General features: G+C 43.1%; 1 protein-coding gene across 2 annotated transcripts in view; it reads left to right on the forward strand.

Annotated features, from left to right (window-relative positions):
* PTCH2 (patched 2) overlaps nt 1-13,039 on the forward strand; it is a 66,837-nt gene extending 53,798 nt beyond the window's left edge. Inside the window, exons 13-23 of one of the 2 annotated variants that reach the window (XM_048496948.1) lie at nt 1,234-1,352; nt 1,792-2,194; nt 3,000-3,312; nt 3,841-3,983; nt 4,271-4,451; nt 4,687-4,970; nt 6,166-6,303; nt 6,542-6,684; nt 7,358-7,457; nt 7,857-8,015; nt 8,906-13,039. In XM_048496948.1, coding sequence (XP_048352905.1) covers nt 1,234-1,352; nt 1,792-2,194; nt 3,000-3,312; nt 3,841-3,983; nt 4,271-4,451; nt 4,687-4,970; nt 6,166-6,303; nt 6,542-6,684; nt 7,358-7,457; nt 7,857-8,015; nt 8,906-9,319 — 2,397 coding nt within the window. In that variant the 3' untranslated portion in view covers nt 9,320-13,039. Of the gene's footprint in view, nt 1-1,233; nt 1,353-1,791; nt 2,195-2,999; nt 3,313-3,840; nt 3,984-4,270; nt 4,452-4,686; nt 4,971-6,165; nt 6,304-6,541; nt 6,685-7,357; nt 7,458-7,766; nt 8,016-8,905 lie in introns of both variants that reach the window. The other variant, XM_048496947.1, reaches the window with a different exon arrangement.
* The last annotated feature ends 1,945 nt before the right edge of the window (nt 13,040-14,984 follow it).

The raw sequence follows: 14,984 nt of genomic DNA on the forward strand, positions 1-14,984 counted from the left end.
GGGTAAGCTTACAGGTGGCTTATGCCGCATTTTCAGATCCCTTTTACCTGGTCTTCTGGCCGTTGTCGCACTGGAGAGGCCAGGGGACACACCCCCATGGCCATGGCAATGCCTCCAGAGCCAGAGGTCAGGAGGTGTGTCCCCTGGCCTCTCCAGAGCAATGGCGGCTGGGGGACAAGGTAAGAGGGATCTGCACGGGTGCAGGGAAAACACCGGCTTCCACCCAGTGCCGTTTGCTCAGCACCAAATGGAAGCTGGCATTTTCCAAAAGGCTCACTCATTGAGCAAGTCCGAAAAACGCCATGGGGGGGGGGAGGGGAACGCTGCTGCTGCTGCTCCTCCACAACAGCGTTTTTACTGGCCCCACGCTGGTCTAAATGGCCCATGCAGAAACAGCCTTGGAGTGGGGAAAGAGCTGTAGAAGTTTATATTGAAGCAAATTCTATCAGCTCCATGAGATATTTCCAGGTAGGCACATCTGCCTGCCTCATGGTTGGCTGTGTTACAAGATGCCAGCTTTGCCTGTGTGTTCTCTTCATCCTGTAAAGGTAGAAGCCCTTGTTGAAGAGAAGGAGCCATGCTCTTCCTCTCCCACCTGTCTGCAGATCTGGTCACTGAGAACAGCAGGGCAGAAGATGCCCTCTTTGACCACAAGAGCACCATCACTGTCTCCCCTGTTTGTTATATTATCATTATTAATTGATGTAGCACCTTTAATATGCGAAATGCTTTACACAATTTGTTGTCATAATAAGCATGTGAACTAAACTTCTGTTGTTCTTATTGGGACTGAGATCTAAGAACAAGTAGGTTGCCCAAGGCTACCTAGGGAGTCCACAGCAGAGCTTATCCTTTTCCTCTGGGAAATGGCTTAGTTCTCTGCCTTAGTACCCTTTTCTGAACCAGGAGCAACAAATGATGGATTCAAGCTGAATTACACAGAAGGGAAAAAATACCTTCCCACTCAATTCCGTTAACCTAGATCCAATTAAATTTGGCATCTGTTAGAAAGAAGATGTACAATAGCTTATTCTTCCTGAACTAACCTGCATGCCCAACAAAGGGACAAGATCAAAGCTGGTGCTTCCCAGCAAATGAAATACCCCAGTCCCTTTCTGGACACTGGTACTGGCAAGAGAGAAATCCATCTTCATAATGGATGCTGTGGCTTGAGTTCTTCAGTGTGTCTAACAGCCACTATGCTGTTTTCTTTTGTGTCCTTGTTTGTCAAAGGCTGCGGTGGTGGTCGTGTTCAATTTTGCCATGGTGCTGTTCATCTTTCCTGCCATCCTGAGCCTGGACCTTCACAGGCGTGAAAACAAGAGGCTTGATATTTTATGCTGCTTCTATAGGTACTGTCTGAGTAGTGCGATGATTAAAGAGTTCCCAATTCCTTGGGACAGCCCTGTGCTCCTCAGGGCAAGACTGGGCTCCATTCTGTGGGAGTCGGGGGCAGTTGTTGGGGAAGCCACTATCTTTAAGCCCTTTAAGAGCATACCACCTACCCTTTAAGAGCACATGGGAAGAGAGGTTGGCCATCCCTGTGTGAGTTAGAGAACTTCTGGATTCATCCCTAGGAGTTAGATAATGTACAACAGCCTGAAATCTCTCTCTCCACCTGCTGAACAAGAGGACACAATCCCTTTTGTGATCGCATTGTACAAGTACTGGGGTGAACCCAACACTACTGGATCCACACCACTATGTTTGAACCAGCAAGAAAAGCCCCGCGGTGTGCACAGATAGCTTGCATGTTCCTTTCCGTTTCTGAGTATCCTCTTCTTCCTACAGCCTCTGCTCCTCCCGTGTCATCCAGATCCAGCCACAAGAATATGCTGATGCAAATGACAACCACGCTGCACCCACATTTCCACACGGACACCCACCACTGGCCACCAGCACACGTATCACAACCACAGTGCAAGCTTTCACCCAGTGTGACCCTTCTGGGCGACACGTGGTCACCATCTTACCACCTACGCAGCATGTCTTCACCACCCCATCCACTCTGCTTCCTGCCAACCTGATGGGGTCACAAGTCTGCACTCCTGCCAGCTCCACTCGTGACCTCCTGGCACAGCTGGATGAGGGCAAAGGTGCCCAGGAGTGCGTCCCGTTGCCGTTTTGCCAATGGAATCTCTCCAGTTTTGCTCGAGACAAATATGCACCCGTCCTTCTGCAGAGCCACACCAAGGTAGGCAGTAAAGAATTGCTCTGAGGACTTTTCTGGAGTGCTGTAGTCTATGATGGGGAAAAAAGAGGAGCACCGTGTTGTAGGTTGCCAGTTTATAAGGTTCTACTTTATAAGTTGTATACCAGCTAGCAAATGAGGAACAGAAAGTTCCCTTTCTTTCCCAGTTCCTTGGAGATGAGATCTACATGCCCATTTGGGATGCATCTACTGTGCTCTCTGAGGATATTGTGATTTCCCCTTTGATTGTGTCCTGCCCATCAGTCCAGAAGCAGAGTGTAATATATTACAGCCAAGCTGGAGCAAAGATTTATATCTGTTGTTGCCGTTCAAGGCTTCACTGACTTCTTAGTCAATCTGTGTACATTCACTAAGGAATGGGGATTCCATGGCTTTCATAGGTGATCTGAGGTGAAGTCAGTCCCAGATAATCCCAGACTGGAATTTTCTTTGAGAAGAGATAGTCCAAAATGGAGCTGTATCAAAAGAAAAAGTAGTATGGTTCTTGGCGTGCGGTGGGGGAGGGGGGCTCCCTGCATGTCAGTATTGGTGCTGTTAATTAGGGTGTGTGCTCTCTAGCCCCAGAACTTGACAAACTGGGAATCAGTTCAGTTGGCTGCAACATACCACGCTTGCAATGTAGAGAACGAGGTCAGATAGTCACAGCAGTCCATGCAGTTTCTTTCTTTGTTAAGGGGAGGCCAGGTCTCTAAAGAGTAATCCTAGAAAGATCAAATTCTGCAGAAGGGGGTGGGAAGGCAGAGATCTGGTTGTACCAACTGTAACTCTTGTCTTCCTCCTTTCCCAGGGAATTGTGGTGGCCATATTCCTGGCACTATTGGGCCTGAGCCTCTATGGCACAACCAAAGTTCATGATGGGCTGTATCTGACAGATATTGTCCCACGAGGCACAAAAGAACATGCCTTCATTTCAGCTCAGTTCAAATACTTCTCCTTTTACAACATGTTCGTGATAACCAAGGGTAGCTTTGACTACCCCAGCTCCCAGGAGGCCCTCTATGGCCTGCATCAGGCCTTCAACGCCATCCAGTATGTAGTGCGTGATGAGAACCGCCAGTTGCCTAAGATGTGGCTGCACTACTTCCGGGATTGGTTACAAGGTGAGTGAAGGACTTTGTCAGCCTTCTCTTGGCTTCCACTCTCTCTTTCTACAGAAACAGAATGGGATGTCCTCTCCCAGCTATTATGGGGAATGTGGGGGAGTTTGTGCCAACTGGTGGCCCAGCTGATTCAAGGGGAGAACAAGCAACAGCCGTACTCAGGACACCAGGCTGTTTCAGGCTGTTGTACATTATCTAGCTCCTAGGGATGAATCCAGAAGTTCTCTAACTCACATAGGCACAGCTTCTACATTTACACTTCTGGGTTAACGTAAATTATTTCTACACAGATGTAATCAGTGTGCATGTATTCATCTCCTCTGCAAATGTTCTTCCAGCTCGTGAGATTGTTAGCTCCCATATCTTGAAGGCCTTGCTGCTAGGGGTGAGATTACCATGCTGAAGCACAGGGAGAGAAGCCCCTTGAAGAGGGGTGAAATAATCATAGCCGGCGCATGGAGCTCTTGCTTCTAGGCCATATGGCCCACAAGATGGTGGTCCCTTAACTGTGCTTTTCTTGCATCCCAGGTCTGCAGGCAGCTTTTGACAGAGATTGGGAATCTGGACGTATTACCAAGGAGAATTATCGCAATGGGTCAGAGGATGGTGTCCTAGCTTATAAGCTTCTCATCCAGACAGGCAGCAAGAAGGAGCCCTTCAATCTAAATCTAGTGAGTATCGGAGGTCAAAGACCTATTGGATAAGGAGAGGGGGGGAGGGAGGAGTACTGACAAACCTGTAAAAATTAATCATGAGTCCTTGATGAATGGGGAGGGAATGGCAAGACTCCTGCTGAAGGTAGAGGTGGGGAAGGGGATCTTCCTCCAGAGGAAGGAGGACCCTTACAGACCCTTTGGGAGACCCTTACAGTTGGAGGTTTGCCCTTTTTCTGCAAGATAATAGAGCTAGCACAACAGCAACTTTACCAAACTCTCTCACTCTCCCCTCTACCCCACAGCTGACAACTCGCCGCCTGGTGGATGAGAATGGGATTATCCCCCATGACATCTTCTACATCTGCTTGACAGTGTGGGTGAGCAATGACCCCCTTGGCTTTGCTGCTTCTCAGGCCAACTTCTACCCACCCCCACCAGAGTGGATCCATGACAAGTACGATGCCACTGGCGAAAACCTTCGAAGTGAGTGCAAGTTATGGCCTCCTTCTCATTCAGTGTTACAGTTTCAATCCTATTGCTTATTCCATCATTATAACCCAGTATAAACCCTGTTTCTGCATCTTTCCTGCATTTTCAAGTCATGCCTAGTTTCATAAGTGGGTGATTGCAAGCAAGTAGAACAGTTCCCTTCGGGGCATAAGGATGAGAGCAGGGGCAGAAACTTACTGTACCTGCTGACCTCATCTCTTTCCGACAGTTCCAGCTGCACAGCCCCTGGAGTTTGCTCAGTTCCCCTTCTACCTCAATGGACTGCGGCAGACGTCAGACTTCGTAGCAGCTATCGAGAGTGTCCGTGCCATCTGTGATGAGGTGGCTCAGACACATGGTGTGCTAAGCTACCCTAGTGGCTACCCTTTTCTCTTTTGGGAGCAGTACATTGGCCTGCGTCATTGGCTCCTGCAAGCAATCAGCATTGTGTTGGTCTGCACTTTTCTGGTGTGCACCCTGCTGCTACTCAATCCTTGGACTGCCAGTATCATTGTAAGTATTCTCCTTCGCTTCATAAACAACAATATACAGAAGTGCCTGAGTTGCCAGTCCTAAACTTTATATGCAGTTAAGCTGTGGGATTATTCATCAAGACATGGGTATACAATATTGTGGCCTATGTAATATAAATCTGTCTCTTCTGGTTGGGATTTTATTCTCTGGTTCCTTGCTTGTGACTGTACCTTGTCAACATGAAAGGCTTCTAGCCTTCATAGTTAGGACAGGAAACTCTGGAAACTGGGGCAGGAAAAGAATATGACGCTTGCTGTCCTCTTTTGCCTCCTCTTAATGCTGTCATATATTTAATCTCATAATTTATACCATTCCAATTCTGCAAAAACTCAAATATTGCTGCTTGAGATTGTTATGGAAACAAGGTAAAGTAATAGTTTGCATAATTTATTCAGACTGCTGAAATTGAATTTCAGATTTCTGATTTTTGCTATTGACATCTAGACTTCATATTAAATATTTCATTTTTTACATAGGCACATACTACTTTCATATAAAGGTGTTAATGAATTTATGCTGCATTAAAATATTTATAGCAGGAAACTAAGGTTGGCCTTAGATACTTATTACATCTAAACTTTGGCCCCTTCCGCACACACAAAAATAATGCATTTTCAAACCACTTTCACAACTGTTTGCAAGTGGATTTTGCCATTCCACACAGCTTCAAAGAGCACTGAAAGCAGTTTGAAAGTGCATTATTCTGCATGTGCGGAATGAGCCACAGTGGCACATGCATATTTACTATATTACACTAAGCTTAAACCCAATCTGTATCTTTTTCTATTGTTCCCAAGCTTCTTGCTTTGATGCTGAAGGGGTTAAACATGAATGAGATTGGCCTGCACATCCCTGTCCAAGTGCCTGTATTAGCATCCTTATCCATGTGTATTGATGGGATGTTTGCAACTCTGCTTCCCTGCTAATTTTTTCTTGTCCTATAGTCACCCACCTGTGTCGTCACATGGTCTAATAGCTAATTAAAAAACTGGAAAATTAGATTCATAGAGTTCTACATATGCATAGCAGGCAGACAGCATGTGTAATTGCACCACTTCTTAATGATTGTATAGATCTGTAGATTCCTGCTGTGTCATCAGGCTTTCCTTCATTATGATTACCGACAGACCCTTTTGCTTGACACAGACTGACCTGACTTTTTTGTCTGATTTAGGTATTTGTTCTGGCCATGATGACGGTTGAACTGTTTGGTATCATGGGCCTGATGGGCATCAAATTAAGTGCCATCCCTGTGGTTATCCTCATTGCTTCTGTGGGCATTGGTGTGGAGTTCACTGTGCATGTAGCACTAGTAAGTAAGCAATCACACAAGCATGGTATATTGTACTGAAGCCAGATCAGCACCAGCAACAGGCACCAAGGACAGATTTGGCCCTTGGGCTCTTGTCCTGTTGAGCCAAATACACTCTAGGGTTGCATTTATCCATTGATGCAAGCTCTGGGTGCTGTATAATGGCTAGCCAGTTTGTGAGTGCCTACTTTGATATGTCTCTTCTCAGTTCCGTTCTGACTGCCTCATCCTTCCCCAGGGCTTTCTCACAGCCATTGGCAACCGGAATCTGCGCTCCACTGTGGCTCTAGAGCACATGTTTGCCCCTGTGATGGATGGTGCTGTCTCCACTCTGCTGGGTGTACTCATGCTGGCTGGTTCCGAATTTGACTTCATTTTGAGGTACCATTTTGTTGTTTTCTTCTCTCCTTATCTTTCTGGAGTATAACACTGGGCGATTGCAGGCTCAGGGGCAAGTATTCTATGAGACAGACTCTGATAAGATTTAGGAATCCTGTGGCTAGACTGCTGCACTGTGCCAGTTTCATAGTAAATCCCTTTCTCCGGAGAGCAAAACTGGCTGGAATGTCACTTCTGCAAGATATTTCACAGATGGCAAAAGTACCAAAAAAAAGGCATCCAAGACAATTAAAGGGTTGAAGCGCCTTTCCTGTAAGGAATAGCTAAAGAGTCTGAAGCTTTTCAGTTTTTAGAGAAGACTACTGAAGAGAGGACATGATAGAGGTTTAGAAGATTTTTCATGGAATGAACTTGGTGAAGGTGATGGGTAGTAGATTCAGAGCAGACAAAAGGAAATTCTTCCTTAATCAATGAGTAATTAAATTCTAATATTCACTGCCAGTGCTTGTAGGGATGGCCATTAGCACAGAGCCTTTTAAAAGGGGGTTTAGATAGATGCATGGAGGATTAATTTGTCAATGGCTGCTAACTGTGGTGATTAAAGGGAATCTCCATATTCAGAGGCAGTAAACCTCTGAATACCAGTGACAAGGGCTCCATTACATGTCAATGACCTACACATAGGCAATGATTGAACTTCTTCTTCCCCTTTAAGGTACTTCTTTGCGGTGCTCACCATCCTGACAATTCTAGGGCTGCTCAATGGTCTTGTGTTACTGCCTGTGCTACTGTCTATCATTGGCCCGCCTGCTGAGGTAAGAAAACTCCCATTTCTGATCACCTTGTTCCAGTAGAAAGCCATGGGGAAGGGCTAAAAGAGTTCTACATCTCCTTGTCCCATCTTCCCAATAGAGGGAAGTTGGTGAACCTGTCCACATTTAATCATATGTCTACCCCTCAGCAATGAGTAAAGATGTTTGATGTTTAACTACCATCAGTAGATTTCAGAATCTACTACACTGAATGGAATTTTTTGTGCTTAGACTGTTTGAAAGCACATGGGTTAAAGACCCCTTGTTTGACATCCTGTTCTCTGAAAGTGCTTTCTGTTTTTCATCATATAGGTCACACCTGCAGATAATGGTAGCCGCCTGCCAACACCATCACCTGTTCCCCCACCCATTAGTCACCACAGTTTTTATGTGCATCAGCAGGGTGGTGCCTTTACAGACTCCTCTGACTCAGAGTACTACTCAGAGAGCACTGGTGCATCAGATATCGGCAAAGATGATCGGAATACCTACATCATTCCCCCAACTCAGTCACATATTTTGGTCAAAGCCAGCAAAAGCCCCAGATTCCCCAAAATCACAGTAAGTGACCAGCAGTTGCCAGGGAAACCATATCTGTAGCTTTTCTGTATAGATAGCATGGTCCTAGTGCCATGACGGAGAATCCAACCTCTTGGCTCTAGAGTCAGACTGAGACAAGTTTTCCTTCATGAATTTGAAGGCTAAAAAGGGGAGCCTGAACTTTTCATTTTATTAGAGTGGGAATGGGTATTTAGTGGATTAGGCTGACATCCTGGGACCTCTGGGGGAAAAGTGGATGTTAGGGTCAAAATATATGTTAATATGATGATCAGTAATTGCAAAGAACATGCAGTGTGGACAGAGAAGTTACATATTGATTTTTTCAAGTGAGAAATTGGATATTTGGAGGGGCAATGAAAAAAAGCCTCCTTTGAAATAGTTTCACTTTTGGAATGAGTGGAATGGTTTTAAGACAAGATTTTACTGAATCAGAATGTGTATTATGAAGATTTTGAATTAAGACTATAGTATTAGATAATGGCTGTATATATTGTAGACATATATATTTTCAAGTGTATATTTATTGTTTAGATATGATTTGTCCACAACTACTGTGCTATAAACAGTTCTTTCAACGTTACAAAGTTTAACTTGATATCCAATTATGCTGCTAATCCTACTGTAGCTGTGTGATATCCTTTCAGTCCAAGTAACACACTTACTTTTATTTACTATAAAATGTGCGTCTTCTATTTTCAACTTTCATTTTCCCCCTACTTATCACATCGCAAAAATTAAGATACATATGGTAAGGTAGTATACAATAAAGCAGTTTCCATCCCCACCCCAAACCACCCTGGAATTTCCCTCTATAATGTCAAAATGTCTGGAAAGTTTAGATCTGTGCCTACAGGCAACACATTGATCTCAGTCTCTTTCATCTTGATCAGGTGGTGAAAAGCTACAAGACAAGCCTGGAGTCACCTCTGTCACCGTGCAGCCCAGACTGGACTCAAACCATGACCACTGGAAGCCACTTAACATCATCCACCATCGATGTCAAGCAATCTTCCCAGCAGCAAGAGCAGCCAAACCACAGACTAGGGCCTCAGCAGGCTCAGACTGCCCCCATTCCCCTTCGGACCAACTCCCATGCCTACAGTGCCAAAGTGCCCCCTCTTGGGACTGGTGGCTCCTTCACCACAGTTACAGCCACTGCCTCAGTGATGCTGGCTTTGCACCCCTCCCTGCCCGGCTCATGCCGGGGCTATACACATGATGGCTTTGAATCTGACAGCCCTGAGGAGGCAGGCCTAGTCTTACCTGACAAATTGGAACTGCAAGACTTAGCCCAGAGGCCTTAGCTCCTTTCTCCAGGCCAAGACCCTGATTCTAGATTCCCACCTCAGGGGTAAGATGTGCACAACATCCCAGGTGGGAGCAGGGGCCCAGGTTGTTCTCTCACACACCATGGACTGTGAAGCAGAATGGACATGAGGAAGCTCCAGAACAGTATCTAACCATCTTTAGACATAGACAGTGCCTTTGCGAACTGGAACAAAGAGATGAGATGAACTACTGCAGAATCTGTCCAGTTGAATGGTTGGTGGGTACTTCTAGACCGGTACTCCACTCTCCTGTACCTTATTTCTGTAGGTGTATCTGCCACCAAAATGCATTTTGGGCCCCTTGGTTTCCAGGGTGCCTGGTTCCAAAACACTCCTAGTTTGTGTCTTTACGTCAGACTGTTGACTGATACAGCATTGGTTGTACTTACCTACTGACAGAGGAAGTTCCAGCTCGCAGTATGGGAAATGGAAACCATTTCCATGATGCTACATGAAACATTTCATGGCTGTTATTGGGACAGAGCATCAAAATTGTCCAAACACCTACCCTCCTGTGGAGAGAACAGGACTCAACTTATATGTGGGGAACTTGCCCACATCATGCTGCTATTCTTTTATTTTTATTAATATTATTATTATTATTATTATTTTAAACTGTATAAAAAGATTCACAGTTCCCCTTTATAATTATAATAATTATTTTTATTGTTTTCACAGCTCCCTCATTAAAAAAAAAAAGTGGCAGTATCCCTTTAAGGGGAACACCCCGGTGAGGTTGTAGTGGGGAGAGTACCTCCTGGGAATATGGAGTGGAGGGAGCATGCAATGGAGGGGCACAATGTGTCTTAATGTTCTATGCAAGCTGTGTGGGACAGGCTGTGCTTTGCTCCTGCCACCAGCACAACTGCCTGTGCCAGTACCTGTCCTGTGGCTGTTTAAAGTTCAGTCTTCTCCCTTTCATATCCCACATCCCCAAAACTTTCCTTTGTGCCCCCTTCTTTAGCTTGCTTACATCTTTGTCAGCCTTACATAGTCCATCACTAAAGTGTCCCCATCAACACACCTGTTCGAATTATCTGTTGGAGTTTTAGCCCCATCCTTTCCTAGTATCAGTGTGACATCATTTGTGTTCAATAGAGAGACTTCTTTCTGTACAATTTGTTGTCCATAGAGATCAGAGCTAAGACTTCTAGAAGGGCAATTGCTAGAGATGTGAATTATATCTGTCTTCTTTCTAATTCCATACTTCAGGAGGTGTTTTGCACGAGAGATTTTGTACTATGATGTTGATACACAAAATGAATGCTACTACACTGTTTATGGAGTGGGTGTTTGAGGTGGCTGGATTCAATAGCATTTGTGTAGGAAAGTAGGATTCCCTACAGCTATTTGCCCTTCTAATGGAGGGAGTTTTTAGTGGGTCTTGTCAGATTCTCACTGGGTAGCTAGTACCATTTTGGGTTGATTCATGCATGATGTTTTCCTATTCTGAATTAATTGGTTTCCTAAGCTGTGTACTTGTGATTCAAAAAAAAACTTCAGAGAAGATGGCCTACAAATCCTTCTCTAAAGAGATGCTTTCTGAACATGAAAAAAGAACTTGTGTGAAATTATCTTTTTGTTTGAGCCCAATTGAGAGTTTTTAGGGTGACAAATATCTGCTGTTCAAAAATATCCCAATGTGGCTATCAGAGGAAAGAGTGTTCTAAGGGAGAGGCAGTGACTGAGTAAAATCTTTCATTTCCTGCCTCAAAGAATGAGAGTTGTGGTTGCAGTTTATGTTTCAGAACTCTGACTTTCTGGTTCAGCTTCATTAGCTGAAAATCCGGAAATGAACTATCACTTGGCAGCAAGATTGATCTAAAGGACTAGTTCCATTTCTATACAATATTCCCAATAATTAATACAATATACAAGTTTCCCAATAATTAAGTCAAAATTGCTTTATGAAAGGTTGCAATTTTTGCGTTCCGCTTCAGGATAGAAATCCTAATTTTGTATGAAATTTGCTGTTTTCTGGCCAGCTCTTCCCTAAGCATTGCAAAATAGTGGCTCACATCCTCTGTACTGAAACACACAACTTTCTGGATTAAAAATATATTTATTATTATTAGTCCTTCTGGCCTGCTATAAAGGAAATAGAGGCAAAATGGCAGCTAGTGCAACAGTCTTTACGGGCTGTGATCTTTTACATGATGTTACCAACAGTCCTTTATGGAACTGCTGCTGTTCCCTGTTTTAGTTTGTATCTATTGTGTGTGTATGTATATGAATGTTTTCTGTCTTCAGCAAATACTTTGATGAGTACAAGACACTAGAGGGAAAGCTGAAATTCTGATAATCTAATTACCAGCAGAGTTGCCTCAGCTGAATATATAGTGTAGGCAACTGCTTGAGAAAAACCTAAAAGGGGAAGGATATTGCATCTCCCATGTACTAGAAACTTGTTGTCCCCTTGAGGAAAAAGTAGCTCCTACCTGCACTTGTAACAAGATGCAGAGATAGAGGCTCATTCTGTACCGCATATTTATAATGAGTTGCAATCATTATAAATTAATTCGTTTTCCATTGGGGAAAACAAGTTGATTTATAATGACTGCAACACATCATAAATATGTTGTGAGGAACGAGCCAGAGAGAAAAACTCAAGTTGGGCCTAGGGCAGCAATTTTAGCCCTAACCTAGGGTAGCAAAATACCTTTAACTGCCCAAATTACAGATTTGGGGACGGTAAGGTTCAAGAAACCACCTCAAATTACAGAAGTTGTTCAACATGATTCTGCACAAATACTAGACACAGTTTGCCCTCTAAATAATGTACTGATATTGGTGTGTTATGGTTTCTCTTCAGAATTGGATAAAATAAGCTGTGCAGTTGACTTCAACTTCTTGCCGGCATGAGTGTTCCCCTGGAGCTTTGTATCAAATTTTGGATAAAATGATGTGTCTCCTTGGACTAAGAGTCATCACAGCCAACCAGCTGTTTTGTATTAATTCACCCTGAAATCCATTTCCCCACTGGTGTAATTCCTTCTAAAACCCAAGCACTTTAAACCCTTCTTTTGCCCAATAACTGCTGTAATTTCATTCTGCAGCTTACTCCAGATTCCCTATCCATTGCTTGCTGCCAGGGAAGATTCTGGTGAAGTGTTCTCATTTTGGTTGTATGAACTCTCTTGGCAGTTTCAAAGGGATTAAATTTCCTGTTAGAATAGACTGAGACAATTCAATTAAAAGCTACCAGTGTTTTCTGGAGTCTGAGGAGTTTGCCACATGACAGAGGTTGACCTACCTGTTCGAATTTGTTCATTCTTCCCATCGTAAAACTATTGTCACGGTTAGGATCTAGCAGCATCTGACCTGTCTACCCACTTATACTGCTCCCTCTTACAGTCTTCCACTGTCTAAAAACAGCAAGGTGCCTCTAGGTAACCCACAATAGAAATGGTGCTTGCCTCCTCACCCTAAGACCAGGACCAGCAAAGCATAAGGAAATGGTGGAAATAGGGCATGTTGTGTGTTCATGTGTGTATTTGTGTATGTGTGTGCGTGGAAGTATGTAGAGGCTTGCGGGAGACCTTTTAACCTGAAATGTTGTCAATGCCATCTAAATTATTTATATGGAAAAGAAAAAAGATTTATTTTTGTAGTTTGTACAGACCTCTAGCCTTACAATGGAAGTTTTATTTTTAAAAGTAAATATATATTATATATAAACATACATTTTGATGGTGACCATATGCTGTCTTTGGTCTTTACTGGGATGGGGGGGGGGTGGATTTATAGAGTGTGTAGATTTTTAGTCAGGAATGTATGTACTTAGAGCCTAGGCTTGCTCCTTTAGGAAATGCGTGTTTGTGAAAAATAGCAATCTATGTTTTTTGTGTATGTGTGTAATATATGTACACAGATACACAGCTGGATATTTTCTGTTCCCCCAAAGACCACTGCTGCATGGAGAAAGTACAAATTTTATGTTAATCACATAAAATTTTAAGTGTGATCTGTACATTTTATTATGATTGCACTATTTGAATGATATAGAAAGTGTAACTGGCACAAAAAAAGGGTGGGCCCTCAAGACAAGTGGCACAAGAGCAAGACAAAGGTCGAAAGGAAAAATATAAACATGAAACGCAAGTCAATCTGCTGGGTAAATAACTTGTATTGCAAGATATTTAAAACACATACAAAAACTGATGTATGTTAATACATCATGAAACTCTGGTTTATGTATTTGTTTCAAATCTTACTCATATTTGTAATAGAAACTTATTCATAAGAACATAAGAACAAGCCAGCTGGATCAGACCAAAGTCCATCTAGTCCAGCTCTCTGCTACTCGCAATGGCCCACCAGGTGCCTTTGGGTGCTCACATGCAGGATGTGAAAGCAATGGCCTACTGCGGCTGTTGCTCCGGATCACCTGGTCTGTTAAGGCATTTGTAATCTCAGATCAAAGAGAATCAAGATTGGTAGCCACAAATCGACTTCTCCTCCATAAATCTGTCCAAGCCCCTTTTAAAGCTATCCAGGTTAGTGGCCATCACCACCTCCTGTGGCAGCATATTCCAAACACCAATCACACGTTGCGTGAAGAAGTGTTTCCTTTTATTAGTCCTAATTCTTCCCCCCAGCATTTTCAATGAATGCCTCCTGGTTCTAGTAGGACATGAATTGCTACAGGAAGCAGTCTAGTAAATCAAATATGTGCAACTGTGTCAAATTCACCTGTAATGCATCTATCACAATATCCAAGAAAAGTGTGCTGTAATTATATATCCATAGATATGAAACTCAACAATATGCATCACAGTACTTTCAGTGACAAAAAAGAAAATGGAATGCAATTTCAACTGTACACTCAGTGTTATCCAGCAACATATGTTGGAATGATAATATCAAAAAACCACGGACTTAGTCCTCCAGATAAGATCTGACCTCGAATACACACTTTAAAGGCTTGTGGTTATGTCAGATGATTATTCTTGCAGAAAGTCACAAAACAATGGTTTCAAGTAAAGTTTCAAGCTGTGGATGGCGAACTGTACAGCATTCCTCAAATCAGTCACACAAGTTGTCAGCTGCCTATGGCAATTGATGCTTTACCAAAAAAGATGGGGTTTTAAAAAAACCCCAAATCTGAGCAAGATTCTACATGAGTATATAATCTGAAGTCTCCTTATGTTTTGATGTTTAGGGTATAAATAATTGTCATACCCTGAATATAGCATTTGTCAAGGGCGACAGAGAGTAAGGAAGGAACTGGAACAGGAGCTGGAGGGATACTAAGGGTGTCTTCAACAAATATTGTGTTCCCTTTTTAAAAAAAAAATACAACTTATGTACCCTGAATGCTCATTCTCTGAGCATTATCACAATTAATGTCAAGACTGCCTTGCAGTCTGAAATATATTAGCTGTGAATGTTGTTGGGCTAAAACAGCAAAGAGGAAGAGAGACAATTTAAATCAAGTGTAAATTTCTATTGCATTTTATCTTGCCCTTCCCTTCAAGGAGCTCATTGTGGAATCTCTTTCTAGTTAATATACTTTTTTCACATGCATTTCAAATGCAGTTAGAAATAAGCATTATATATGGGTTTTTTTAAATGCTTTCAATTGTTCTGCCCAAAACAAACTGAGAGCCAAAGGGTCAATGCTGACATGGGCAAAGATGGG

Source organism: Sphaerodactylus townsendi, linkage group LG05 (assembly GCF_021028975.2).
Source record: "Sphaerodactylus townsendi isolate TG3544 linkage group LG05, MPM_Stown_v2.3, whole genome shotgun sequence".
Taxonomy (NCBI): Eukaryota; Metazoa; Chordata; class Lepidosauria; order Squamata; family Sphaerodactylidae; genus Sphaerodactylus; species Sphaerodactylus townsendi.